At 28.3% G+C, this 13,788-nt stretch overlaps 1 protein-coding gene across 1 annotated transcript in view; it reads left to right on the top strand.

The window, feature by feature from the left end:
* The window catches only part of LOC145841759 (ectopic P granules protein 5 homolog), a 70,385-nt gene that overhangs the window by 44,989 nt on the left and 11,608 nt on the right, over positions 1-13,788 (top strand). The window contains exons 28-32 of the mRNA XM_082949114.1: positions 7,660-7,767; positions 8,269-8,430; positions 11,971-12,061; positions 12,620-12,772; positions 13,198-13,308. Of these exons, the coding sequence (XP_082805240.1) occupies positions 7,660-7,767; positions 8,269-8,430; positions 11,971-12,061; positions 12,620-12,772; positions 13,198-13,308 (625 nt within the window). The remainder of the gene's footprint in view (positions 1-7,659; positions 7,768-8,268; positions 8,431-11,970; positions 12,062-12,619; positions 12,773-13,197; positions 13,309-13,788) is intronic.

Below are 13,788 nucleotides of genomic sequence, written 5' to 3'. Positions count from 1 at the left end.
TGATAATTAAACCCTTATAATTTGGTGTAAAATTAAAAAATGACAGCTCAATTAACTTGAATTTAAAAAATTACCTTCAAAGCCTACAGTGACGTCTTAAATATTTGTCGTACAGTTTTTCTTAGTCGCACAAAATTAAAAGCTTTTAAGTATATAAAGAGTTTTTTATTTGTAAAATTAAGTTTCATTATTTAAACCGTTACAATACCGGTGTGACTTTTATCAAATCATTCTTTGTTTATTTCGTATTATGAATTATAAGAAACTTATATATAGTTATGATCTTACGAGTAGAATTATGAATATTTTTTTATTTACATTAAGTTGTTTTTGACTTTTTTGTTTTTTAAATTTAGATTTAATATCAATATATACATAGAGTGTTTTTGCGATGTTTAACTAATCGTTTTGAATATTCTATACATATTTTTTTAAGTTTTTCAAATCAAGTTTAATTATTATTTTTTGTTTTAAAAGTTAATTAATCAAAACATACTATACAAAAAAATTTAAATAAGTTATATGTAAAATAATAATAATTCCCGTAAAGTTTTTAAATATGATGTTAGTAGTGTTTGAAAGAATTTTATTTAACTCTTAAATAACTCTTTTACAGCTAAGTTTAAATATTATAATAAAAGTAAAAATATGAGTTGTGCAAAAGTTAACTGAAATCAGTTACATTACTTTTGATTTTCTTTAAAAAATATTTTGTTTAAAGTTATTTTTTAATGATAAATTATATTAATATTCCACAATGAAGTTTTATTGCTTGTAACAGCTAATTTAAATAATTAAAATCCAAAATTTCTTAAAGTGTATATTTTAACATAAAAATTAAAAAAATATAAACAAACAAAGCCGTTAAATTTTTTATACTAAATTAGATAATTAAAACAAATACAGCTTAATAAGTTTCATTTTGTAAATTACATTTAAAACAAGTAGTGACGTAACAGACAAAGTTTAAAAAAAAACTTTCAACTACTTTCAATTTAGTATTTTTAATGATTCACAACTAAATGTAACCGAAAACGTACCAACTTTAAAGAAGATTTGAACCGCATTATAACGGTTTTAATTTGTCACCATTTGCAGTTTGTTTATTAAAAACATTATAATAATTATACTGCAATTTTTTTTTTGACACAACATTTTGTTTGTGTTTAGTGTTTGTACTTTTGAGTAAAAGTGTTAATTGTTTTAACTTATTAATTTTTATTTAAAAAAAATAAATTTAAGACCTTATTTAACTATTAAAAAATATAAAAAAAACTAAAAAAAATATTCCATAAAATTTATTATTAAGAAAAAATACTTTAGACAATTCTTTTTATTTTGGTCAATATTTATTTCGGCCATCATCAACAAAGTTGAGATGTTCTCGCCATCAACAATAAACAATGAACTTCACAACACGACCAACAACAGCATCCGAAACAACCTTCGACCGATTTCGATTGGTTACGACGGTCGTAGGTTGTTTCGGATGCTGTTGTTGTTGGTCGGGTTGTTAAGTTCATTGTTTATTGTTGATGGCGAGAACATCTCAACTTTGTTGATGATGGCCGAAATAAATATTGTTAAACTTAGAAAATATTTGTATTCAAAAAAACAAAACTCTTACACTTAAAAGCATAACTATGTAAAAAAAAGAAACTTGAAACTTTATTATCTAAGTGAAGAAGTAAATATGCTTTAACTAAGATTATACTTAGGTTTTAAGCTTTTAATAGTAAGTTGTTCTAAACATATAGTTTAGAGTTTTAGTTAATAAATATTGCAAACCATAACAGTAGAAACCATAATGCTTACAAAACTACTCATTAGTAAATTTTCTCCAAAATAAATAAATTTTATCTGACTGTAGATTTACATTTAAAGATTGTAGTGGCGTATTTACTATATTACCAGAAAAAAAATTAAGCTAGATAAAGTTCTGTATTTTATAAAAGTTGGCGTATTCAGAAAATGTTTTAAAATTGTTAATTAATTTAATCCGCCATAACGGTGGCTAAAGTTCTTACTAAAATTAAAAACAACAATAAATCATATTTAACTTGTAGTTAGCTACCTTATTTAGTTTGTTTTAATTTTATTATCATAAAAAACCTGATGGTTATAACTTGGTTTGAAGTTATGTTTTATTATAAAAATAGTAATTAATGTGTTTAGCATCAATACATTAATTGTTTTTATAAAATTATGTAATATTGTTTTTGTAAAAGTATTTTTTATTGAACGATAAAAAAGCGCTCAAAAAGTTTAGTCTAAGGACCTGGTGTACAAAGAAACCTTTTGGTTATCGAGTCGTAAAACCTGTTAAAAAGTTCTTCTATACCAGGGTCTCCCAAAGTGGGCCAAATAGTGGCCCCCTTAGGGGCCATTACAGAAATTCAGGGGGACATAAGCAGAAAAGGGGCCACAGGGGCGCGATGAGGTCATAGTTTGAAACTTAAATTAAATGTTCTGGAGTTGAGTATATAGATAAAAAAAAGGTATTAGGAAATGATGTCATAGATTTTTTAATTTCTTTAATGGGTGCCTTTTAAAAAAAATTTGGGAAACCCTGTTCTATATCTATACATACTTTTGAAAATGATTTAATATTTTTTTATTCAGTTGTTTATGAAACAATTTTAAATATTTTAAGTTTGCTTTGTTTATATGTTATTTTAATTAAAATGCCTATCAATCGTTTCAAGTTAAATTGTACTTAACATTTAACTGTTGTACTTTTTGTTCAAAATCTTAGTTCAATGTTCAATTTTTTCTTAGTTCTGTTTTTTATAAGTCTTTACTTCAGTATTTCTAAACTTTTTAGTACACAATTTTGTTTTTGTTCCCTAATAATTTGTTTTACTTGTGTTTTAATGTTGAAATTTCAAATCAATTTTCTCCCGTTCATTTTTATGAAGTTATCTAACAAACTGAACTAAATTCCTATTAAAACACAACATTTTAATTTAGTTGTGAAAGTAGTAAAATTTGTTTGGTATATAAAAAGGTGGTACATCTACTGTAGTAGTTGATAAATGAACTGAATTACACCGAGTTGGTGTATTTTTTCAAAATTTTGCACTTAAAGTCTTTTGTGACGTAACGAGCAGTTAATTACGAGACAAACGTTTTTGTCATGTGCATTTAAAATGTATTTTGTTTTGGAAACACCTTTTTTACTGATAGGCAAAATTGGTTATATTTAAACCGTTATTAGTGCGGTAAAAATGCAATTTTATTTTTGTTTCTTCATACTGACTGTATCGTTGTTTAAAAAAAAAGTTTTTGTTTGAGATTTATTAATGATTCATTTTTAGGTTATTGTATAAATAATATGCACCGAAATTTACTTGCTTGTACTTTTACCCTTATAAACCCTTTCAAAATTGATTTGATCCTAATTTTTCTCATATCTGTTTGTTTTAGTTCTTCAGAAATTATTCATAACTGAAGAGCTCTAAAGGGCAAACATTGTTTTGATAAAAAATCGTTGAAATATAAATGTGTTAAAGCACTAAAACTTCTAAAGTAGTTTTAGTTCTCGGTTTCTAGTTATTGAGTATTTATTTTTTTACAAATTGTTAAAGTAAATAATTTAACTTGTAACTCATTTTATTTTTTTTTGCTAGATAGTTTGAAACTTAATGAATAGTTTTAAAATGTACCTTTAAGTATTAAAAAAATCTTTGAATTTATAAACACAAAAGTTGATTTTAAAGACTACTTTTTGCTATATAATTGAATTTTTAAAAACATTAGTTTTGTATTTTTATACGTTATAAAAATACTTCGGAATTTATATATATTAAGCCTTAATAGTTGTTTTTAGGTGTTTTGTTTAGCAAAACATGTTACTTAAAAATTCATATTTAAAACATGTTTTTGGTTGTTCTGTATCAAAATAAGAAAATATTGTTTTTCACTAATTAAGCTTATATAAATGTGTTGTAAATTTTAACAAGTGTTATGCATATTTCATTTATATTTTAGGCGAAAAGCATATTTACGTAACGTAACGGCATACTTACGCAATTAAATTTTTTTTGCAAATTGCTTGAAAAATTGAACTATGACAGTGATAGCAATTGGATTTTAAAAATGGTTTTTATTCTGTAATGATATTAGCATCTCATTTTAGTATTTTAAAGCTTGTGAATAAATATGGAATTTTTTGTAACAATAAAAGCTTTTCCAAAACATTTTTCATTATTTTCAAAACAAGCTTTTCCAAAACAATTTTTATAACTCTTAAAACAATTTTCTAAAACAATAAACAATATTGTTTACTTAAAGGAGTTACATTTGTTTTAGTGCTTATAAAACGTAATTTGACTTGCAATTACTTGCAGTAGCAGTAGCAGTTTCGGCAGAGCATTCGGCAAGTGTGCTTTAAGTTAAGATGCATTTTAAACACGTTAGGTTTAAGAACTAATATTTTCTTGTGTGTTTAACTTTAGTTCTCGTATAGAGTGATGTAATTGTATCTTTGTGTTGTTTAGTTTATGTAAATAAAATATAAGTGTTGTTTTGATTGTTGTACTAATATACTTTAATAATCCCTATTACCCCCTTAAAATATTTGTAACGAGACATTGGAAACCATGTGTGGCCTGTATTTTAGGAATCTTCTGATATTTAGGAATTAGGTGCCTTATCAATTAAAAAACGCAGCGAAAAAAAAACTTTAGTTTATTACTAAACAACTTTTTAACGAGTTTAAAATTTTGACAGTATAATTTGCGATAATACTTCACTTTGCGACATTTCACTATGATAATAGTAAGAAAAATTATGTGAATAACTTTCTACTTTGAAACAGCAAGTCTACAATTATAATACAAGTGTGTGGTAGTGGTTTGTTTAGTTTTGTTAAAAGAGAAGCTTGATGTCAAGGATTTTTTGCTGGAAGTACTATATAATTTTTGCGGTTATTTTTATGTATAGTTTTATATATGCTTTTTTAGTGCTTAGATGCACATTTTATTTGCCAACGAGCATAATGTTTCTTCTTCTTAGTGCACAATATATGTTGCAACTAACATAAGTCGCATGGGTGCGCAGTATTTCGATCCTAAAAAGCTTAATTTTTTTAGCTGAGGGTATAATATAAGTTGCAACTAACATAAGTCGCATGGGGGCGCAGTATTTCGATTATAAAAAGCACAGTCTTTTTACTCTAGTGCACAATGTTCTTTTGAAGATGTTGCAATTCACATAAGTCGTCAGGGGACGCAGTATTTTAGTGCAAAATTGCATTTTATAAGTTGCCAAGAGAGCGCAGTTATTATATTTTTCTAAGCATAGAAATGTAAAGTAAGAACCGCATTAAAATTTAGAATTACAACAGCAGAATTGTTCTTCTTAATAACGTCTGAGTTTTAGCTGATAAAACAAATTTGTCTATTTGTTTACTACTACTAATTTATTGTTTTGATCTGCTGATTGATTGTATTAAAGTATAGATTGTATTTGTTTTAAATTAGAATGTTTCTGAAGTTTAAAAATATGTTTGAATGAGTTTTCATCTTTCTTAGTCGTTAAATGGCTTATCGTTTGCCACATTTTATTATTCGTTTCAAGTTCAAGTATAAAGTTGTGTTAAAATTTTCCGTTTGAAAGAAATCAAAAATAAACTCCCCTTAAATTTAGCAGTCGTCGCTTGTTAAATAAATTGTTGCGTTTGTATCTTTTTAACGTTGTTTGAAGCAAATTGTCGTTTGATAACCACAGCTTTAAGCACACCTAACACCTTGCTGCTGCATGAAACTTTAAAAGTTTTTTTGTTTATAAGTACGACAATAAACAAAAGATTGAATGAAGATTTTGTGTTTGTTCTATGACGTCACAATCAAAGTTCCTGCTGTCAATTGTTTCCGAAGCCAATCGATGTGATGTTTTGCTGATTCAACAAACCAGCTAGAAGACAGAAAGTAAATGTTTCCTAAAAGAACCAAGACGTTGTCAATGATCCAATTGATGTTTCACAAGCCCAAGGACACAACCCCGAGGACTACAAGCCCAAGGACGACAAGCCCGAGGACAACAAGCCCAAGGACAAGAACTTCGAGGACAACAAGCCAGAAGCCAACTAAATGACTATCATTGTTGCCTTGTTGTGTTTTATCTAAGTTTTTGTAAATTATGTAATTTTTAAGATAATAAGAAATACAATTTCTTTTTCTTACTTTTTTTAAACCGGACTTTTGATAATGTCTAAAAAGTTTAAAGTTAATTAGGATTTTAAGGATTTTAATTATTTAAAACCAGGCTTTAAACGTTAAAATTGAAAATTTAAAAAGAAACAATGTAATGATATTAGCATCTCATTTTAGTATTTTAAAGCTTGTGAATAAATATGGAATTTTTTGTAACAATAAAAGCTTTTCCAAAACATTTTTCATTATTTTCAAAACAAGCTTTTCCAAAACTATTTTTATAACTCTTAAAACAATTTTCTAAAACAATAAACAATATTGTTTACTTAAAGGAGTTACATTTGTTTTAGTGCTTATAAAACGTAATTTGACTTGCAATTACTTGCAGTAGCAGTAGCAGTTTCGGCAGAGCATTCGGCAAGTATGCTTTAAGTTAAGATGCATTTTAAGCACGTTAAATTTAAGAACTAATATTTTCTTGTGTGTTTAACTTTAGTTCTCGTATAGAGTGATGTAATTGTATCTTTGTGTTGTTTAGTTTATGTAAATAAAATATAAGTGTTGTTTTGATTGTTGTACTAATATACTTTAATAATCCCTATTACCCCTTAATAACAACTCTGTATCGAGACAATTCTTTGAACCGGTACGATTGCGGTAAATGTGCAAATTTATTTCAAATATTAATTTTATCGAGTACTATTTTATTACTGATAAATACTTTTATAAATTCTCCTGTAAACATTTTATTGCACCACTTAATGAACCTATTTTTTATATTCATGAAAGATAAAAACAACATAAGTATATATTGTTAACTTGAAACATTAGAAAGTAGTTTTGTGACGAATTTTTATGTATGTCATTAAGTTGTTGTGACAGTTGTATATAAGTATTGAGCCTATGTGATTTCCTATACACTTTTTTACACACTACATTAAGATACTTTAACGAAAAAGCTACACTTGAAGCTGGTAATGACGTAACAACGCCATACATCAAGTTGAAATTTTCTGCAGACTTGTATAATATGGAACGTATACGCCGAAGGTATATTCATAGAGCATATTCTGGTTTAACTTTATACCGTTGTTCAGCGGTTTCGATTTAAAGATACCGTATATAGTTTGAGACGATTTGTTGTTGCGTAGCTTGATGTTTTTTCAATAAAAATGTGAAAGCTTAAAAACATAATATAGAAATGTTATTAAGTTTACATTGATTTTTATCATTAATTTTTCATCAAGTTTTCTTTTATAAGTTACTTACGGTTTTTCTTTAGTTCTTAAGTATTAGAATTACTTTCTTTTACGCTTATCTAATAAGTCTTATTCTTTACTTTTCTATTTCTTATTAACTTCACTTAAATTTATGTGATCAACACTAACACTGATCTTTTACCTGTTCTACTATCTTAGTTTAAAAAAACCTTTAACTATATTACTCATATTGTTTAATGTTTTTATTTTATTTTAAAGTTTAAACAATAATATTTTACTTACAGATTTTTCGAGCCCGTAGAGATGGTATCACTTGAAACGAATATAAAAAAATGCATGCAGAGTTTGGTGGAACTAAACGTACAGGAAAAAGACAACGAAAAGAAAAAAGAGTAATTTTATTTTTAAACGTTTTCTTTAATAAGTTCTAAAATCAAATTTTAAAAGTTAATTGAAAAACAAAGTCTATAAAAATATGAGAAAGTCATAGTCTTTAAAATAAAATAAATAAACTGCCTTATCAAATCAATTTTTAAAAAAAAGTAGTTTTATGAAAAAGTTTTCGTTTAATAAATGTTGACTTTAATTTATTCATTAATATGTTTCAATTTTTTCAACTTTATTTAAATTCAAACTTATCATGCTGACAAACTGTTATGAATTTATTTAGTAAACATTCTCGAGTAAAAGCTGCTTTAACTTTTGTAAACTTTTTTTTTTGCAATTTTTTCTTCTTAATAACCCAAAATAGTATTAATTTAGAAAAAAAAAAGGTTTTTTGAATTTTTTACTGCACAAGTAATTATGGCTTGTACAAGTCTAAATCTAAAATTTATTAAAAGCATTTTTATTGAAATAACCACTTTTTTAAACTTTAAGAAATCTTCCAACAGTTCAGCACGGGCATTCGCAGCGTTCAAAGTTTGGATGAAAGAAATGATAATACACGAGAAGGATTTGTACTTGCCCTCATTACCACACCACTACAATCCGCAGTTGTTGTCTCACTTCAGAACCAACAACATCCCACAATTTCACTCCTTCAACTCCCCACAGTGAGTTGTTACGTCATAATCCACTCGTTAAATAACACACGAGAAAGATTTGTACTTGCCCTCATTACCACTACAATCCGCAGTTGTTGTCTCACTTCAGAACCGACAACATCCCACAATTTCACTCCTTCAAATCCCCACAGTGAGCTGTGACGTCATAATTCGCTCGTTAAATAACACATGAGAAAGATTTGTACTTGCCCTCATTACCCAACAATCTGCAGTTGTTGTCTCACTTCAGAACCGACAACATCCCACAATTTCACTACTTGAACTCCCCACAGTGAGTTGTTACGTCATAATTCACTCGTTAAATAACACACGAGAAAGATTTGTACTTGCCCTCATTACCACTACAATCCGCAGTTGTTGTCTCACTTCAGAACCAACAACATCCCACAATTTCACTACTTGAACTCCCCACAGTGAGTTGTTACGTCATAATTCACTCGTTAAATAGAACACGAGAAAGATTTGTACTTGCCCTCATTACCACTACAATCCGCAGTTGTTGTCTCACTTCAGAACCGACAACATCCCACAATTTCACTCCTTCAAATCCCCACAGTGAGCTGTGACGTCATAATTCGCTCGTTAAATAACACATGAGAAAGATTTGTACTTGCCCTCATTACCCAACAATCTGCAGTTGTTGTCTCACTTCAGAACCGACAACATCCAACAATTTCACTCCTTCAACTCCCCACAGTGAGTTGTTACGTCATAATCCACTCGTTAAAAACACACGAGAAAGATTTGTACTTGCCCTCATTACCACTACAATCCGCAGTTGTTGTCTCACTTCAGAACCGACAACATCCCACAATTTCACTCCTTCAACTCCCCGCAGTGAGTTGTTACGTCATAATTCACTCGTTAAATAACACACGAAAAGATTTGTACTTGCCCTCATTACCACTACAATCCGCAGTTGTTGTCTCACTTCAGAACCGACAACATCCCACAATTTCACTCCTTCAACTCCCCACAGTGAGTTGTTACGTCATAATTCACTCGTTAAATAACACACGAAAAGATTTGTACTTGCCCTCATTACCACTACAATCCGCAGTTGTTGTCTTACTTCAGAACCGACAACATCCCACAATTTCACTCCTTCAACTCCCCACAGTGAGTTGTTACGTCATAATTCACTCGTTGAATAACACACGAGAAAGATTTGTACTTGCCCTCATTACCACTACAATCCGCAGTTGTTGTCTCACTTCAGAACCGACAACATCCCACAATTTCACTCCTTCAACTCCCCACAGTGAGTTGTTACGTCATAGTTCACTCGTTAAATAACACACGAGAAAGATTTGTACTTGCCCTCATTACCACTACAATCCGCAGTTGTTGTCTCACTTCAGAACCGACAACATCCCACAATTTCACTCCTTCAACTCCCCGCAGTGAGTTGTTACGTCATAATTCACTCGTTAAATAACACACGAGAAAGATTTGTACTTGCCCTCATTACCACTACAATCCGCAGTTGTCGTCTCACTTCAGAACCAACAACATCCCACAATTTCACTCCTTCAACTCCCCGCAGTGAGTTGTTACGTCATAATTCACTCGTTGAATAACACACGAGAAAGATTTGTACTTGCCCTCATTACCACTACAATCCGCAGTTGTTGTCTCACTTCAGAACCGACAACATCCCACAATTTCACTCCTTCAATTCCCCACAGTGAGTTGTTACGTCATATTTCACTCGTTAAATAACACACGAGAAACATTTGTACTTGCCCTCATTACCACTACAATCCGCAGTTGTTGTCTCACTTCAGAACCGACAACATCCCACAATTTCACTCCTTCAACTCCCCACAGTGAGTTGTTACGTCATAATTCACTCGTTAAATAACACACGAGAAACATTTGTACTTGCCCTCATTACCACTACAATCCGCAGTTGTTGTCTCACTTCAGAACCAACAACATCCCACAATTTCACTCCTTCAACTCCCCACAGTGAGTTATTACGTCATAATTCACTCGTTAAATAACACACGAGAAAGATTTGTACTTGCCCTCATTACCACTACAAACTGCAGTTGTTGTCTCACTTCAGAACCAACAACATCCCACAATTTCACTTCTTCAATTCCCCACAGTGAGTTGTTACGTCATAATTCACTCGTTAAACAACACACGAGAAAGATTTGTACTTGCCCTCATTACCACTACAACCCGCAGTTGTTGTCTCACTTCAGAACCAACAACATCCCACAATTTCACTTCTTCAATTCCCCACAGTGAGTTGTTACGTCATAATTCACTCGTTAAACAACACACGAGAAAGATTTGTACTTGCCCTCATTACCACTACAACCCGCAGTTGTTGTCTCACTTCAGAACCAACAACATCCCACAATTTCACTTCTTCAATTCCCCACAGTGAGTTGTTACGTCATAATTCACTCGTTAAATAACACACGAGAAAGATTTGTACTTGCCCTCATTACCGCTAAGTCCGCAGTTGTTGTCTCACTTCAGAACCAACAACATCCCACAATTTCACTCATACAATTCCCCACAGTGAGTTTTGTGATGTCATAACTAATCTATTCAACTCTCCTCATTAGTTTTTATGTCATAAGTAGTTTGTTCAACTTCCCTCAGTGAGTTTTAGTGGGACGTCAAAATTAATTTGTTCAATTCCCCTCAGTTAGATTGTTCTGACGTCATAACTGATTCGTTCAATTCTCCTTAGTAAGTTTCATTGTGATGCCATAAATAATGAGTTCAAGCCCCCTCAGTAATTTTAGTTGTGTAATCATAGTCAATATTATTTGTGAAAACTATTGTATTTCCAAACTTATGTTTGAAAATTGGTTAACCTCAAAATTTTAACAATTCCTTCCCCCTCATTTTATTATTATTGTCATACCATGCAAAAATACATTTGTTTAATTCTTCTTATAATTGTTAATTTAAATTAGTCATGTCAGTTCTTATAACTCATTTCGGTAATTTTTTTTATCAAAACGACAAAAATTTAAGAAAAATTATTTAGAGATTGTGTCAGGATTTTTGAGAGATCGTTATTATTTTACAGCTTATTTTTTTTTACAATGTCAAACTTGTAATACCCTGTAATTTGTAGTGTTATAATGACCGGTATGAATCACCCAACATTGTTTTAAGTTTCCTTTTATTGTTATTACAAAGAAACCATCTTATTTGTTATTAAACCAAATGTTTTGGTACAATTATAAATAATTAAGCACTTAAGTAATGTATTTATAGTTCTTTTTTGGTTTTTAAAGTTTTTAGAGATGCTTACGTTGAAAATTTTAACTAAAAATAGGTGTATTTAATTAAGGTATTTATCCAGGCATGTAATTTTGAAAGTTTTACTAGTTAAAAAAATGAATCCTTATTTTTACTTATTTATTAATACCTAACAAAAACTACATTGTAATACTTGTTAATATCAAACTAAAAAAGTAATAATTTTTACAAGTGTTTAAGTAAAATTTAATATAAACATTTTCTTTTTTTATTAATAATAAAAAATACATACAGACTAACAGAAAGATTGAAGAAGTTGTTAAAATTTTGGAAAATATTCGGAAGGAAAAAATTGAAAAGGAAACAGACTGTTTACAGACAAAAAGTAAATTATTTAATTAATTATTTATAACAAACTTATGCTAAATAAAACATTTTGAGTGACTTGTTTCGGTTTAGAGCTGTTATTGTGGCTACTTATATTGTTTAAATTTTTGAAATAAAAGAGTTATTATAAAGTTTGTAGTGATTATATCACTAACAGTAAATTTTTTTTTAAATTAAAAAATGGACTAGTGTAAAAAATCCGGTTTGCAGGTGTTCTTAACCTACAAAAACTATAAAAACATAATTTATGAATATTTGTTTTAGTTTTTGTTCTATAGTTTTTTTAAATTAACAGTTCTTTGACAGTATATAATTAATAAATAGTTAATGATGAAATTATATGCGCATTATTATATATTACAAATAAAACTCTTTTTTAGATTAAAATTATTTTTATACACACCAAACAAAAAATGGTTTTCACTAAAAGGTAAAAACTAACAAAAAAAAGCTACACAAGTTTAAAAATTAAATATTATTGAATTAATTATTAACAGAATATAATCTACTAAAAAAACTTACATAAACATTAAAGCAAAATATTTTATATTAACAGAATATAAACTATCAAGAAAAAGTAACGTTCTTGTTGAGACAATTTGAGGATCCAGTGAAAATGGACCAATCAAATCTGTTTATTTCACCAGTTAAAATCGGTCACCATAGCAACTATAAAGACTATCAACAAGTTTACAATGCTACTTACGAGGTATGTTCTTAATACAATAAAAATATATAAACTTTTGTTTATAAACCTTATTTTAATTATTTAGTATGTTTTTTTTATAAAGACTTGTATAAAAATTTTGAAGAGTTATTAATTGGGTTGTTTAACTAATTAAAATGCAGATGTTTTATAAATATGTGTATATGTACTTAGGGTTAAAATGACATTTTTAAAAAGTTTACAATGATATTATAAAGAAATATTACTTTAAATTAAAGTTTTTAAGAAGTCTTTATAAAATTAGAAATTTTTAAAGTAATTCATTTTACAAAATGTTCCTTATTTTTTTTTGTTTGTTTTTAACTAGTTATACGGTACACTTTTATTTTAACAAGTTACTTTTTTGTTTATAAAACTTTAATTTGTTTTTATTTATTTTAAATAATATTACGCGTAATATCGTTTAGGATGTAGGAGTGTTACAAAACTTTGCAGCAAATAGCAAAGAAAAACAGAATATTTGTAGAAGAAGCGACATTGAATTAGTACAACTACTACCACAACTTTTCTTTAATAAGGTTATTTTACTGAGTTAATTAAGTACATTAAGTTATTAAAGTTATTACATCAGTTGTTTTTATGAAGGTAAGTATTATTAAAAGTTAAATAAAAATGTTTAATTAATTAAAGCATTACCTCAGTTACTTTTTATTAAGGTATTTTAAAAAAGTATATAGGTATTTAGTATTTTTATAATAATCAACTAGTTATTTGAATTCTGTGAAAGTTGATTAAAAAAATTTATAAATTTTGTACAAAATTGACTTAGTACATTGAATTTAATAACTTAATAACAAAAATTTAAATGTATTGAGATGTGTCTTTTTAATATATAAGAGAATCTATCGAAATCAAGTGCACATCTAATTATCTCAATAAAAAGAGTATTAGTAAATTTAAATATTCTACTTTAATGTTAACTTTATCTCTTTTTAGAACATTGATAATGTTTACAATATTGTATTTAGAATATATAGAATATTAAACAACAGACATTA

Source organism: Thalia democratica, chromosome 7 (assembly GCF_965202585.1).
Source record: "Thalia democratica chromosome 7, ktThaDemo2.hap1.1, whole genome shotgun sequence".
Lineage (NCBI taxonomy): Eukaryota > Metazoa > Chordata > Thaliacea > Salpida > Salpidae > Thalia > Thalia democratica.
Note: the sequence above shows the minus strand (reverse complement) of the source record. Positions and strands in the feature narration are given on the sequence as shown.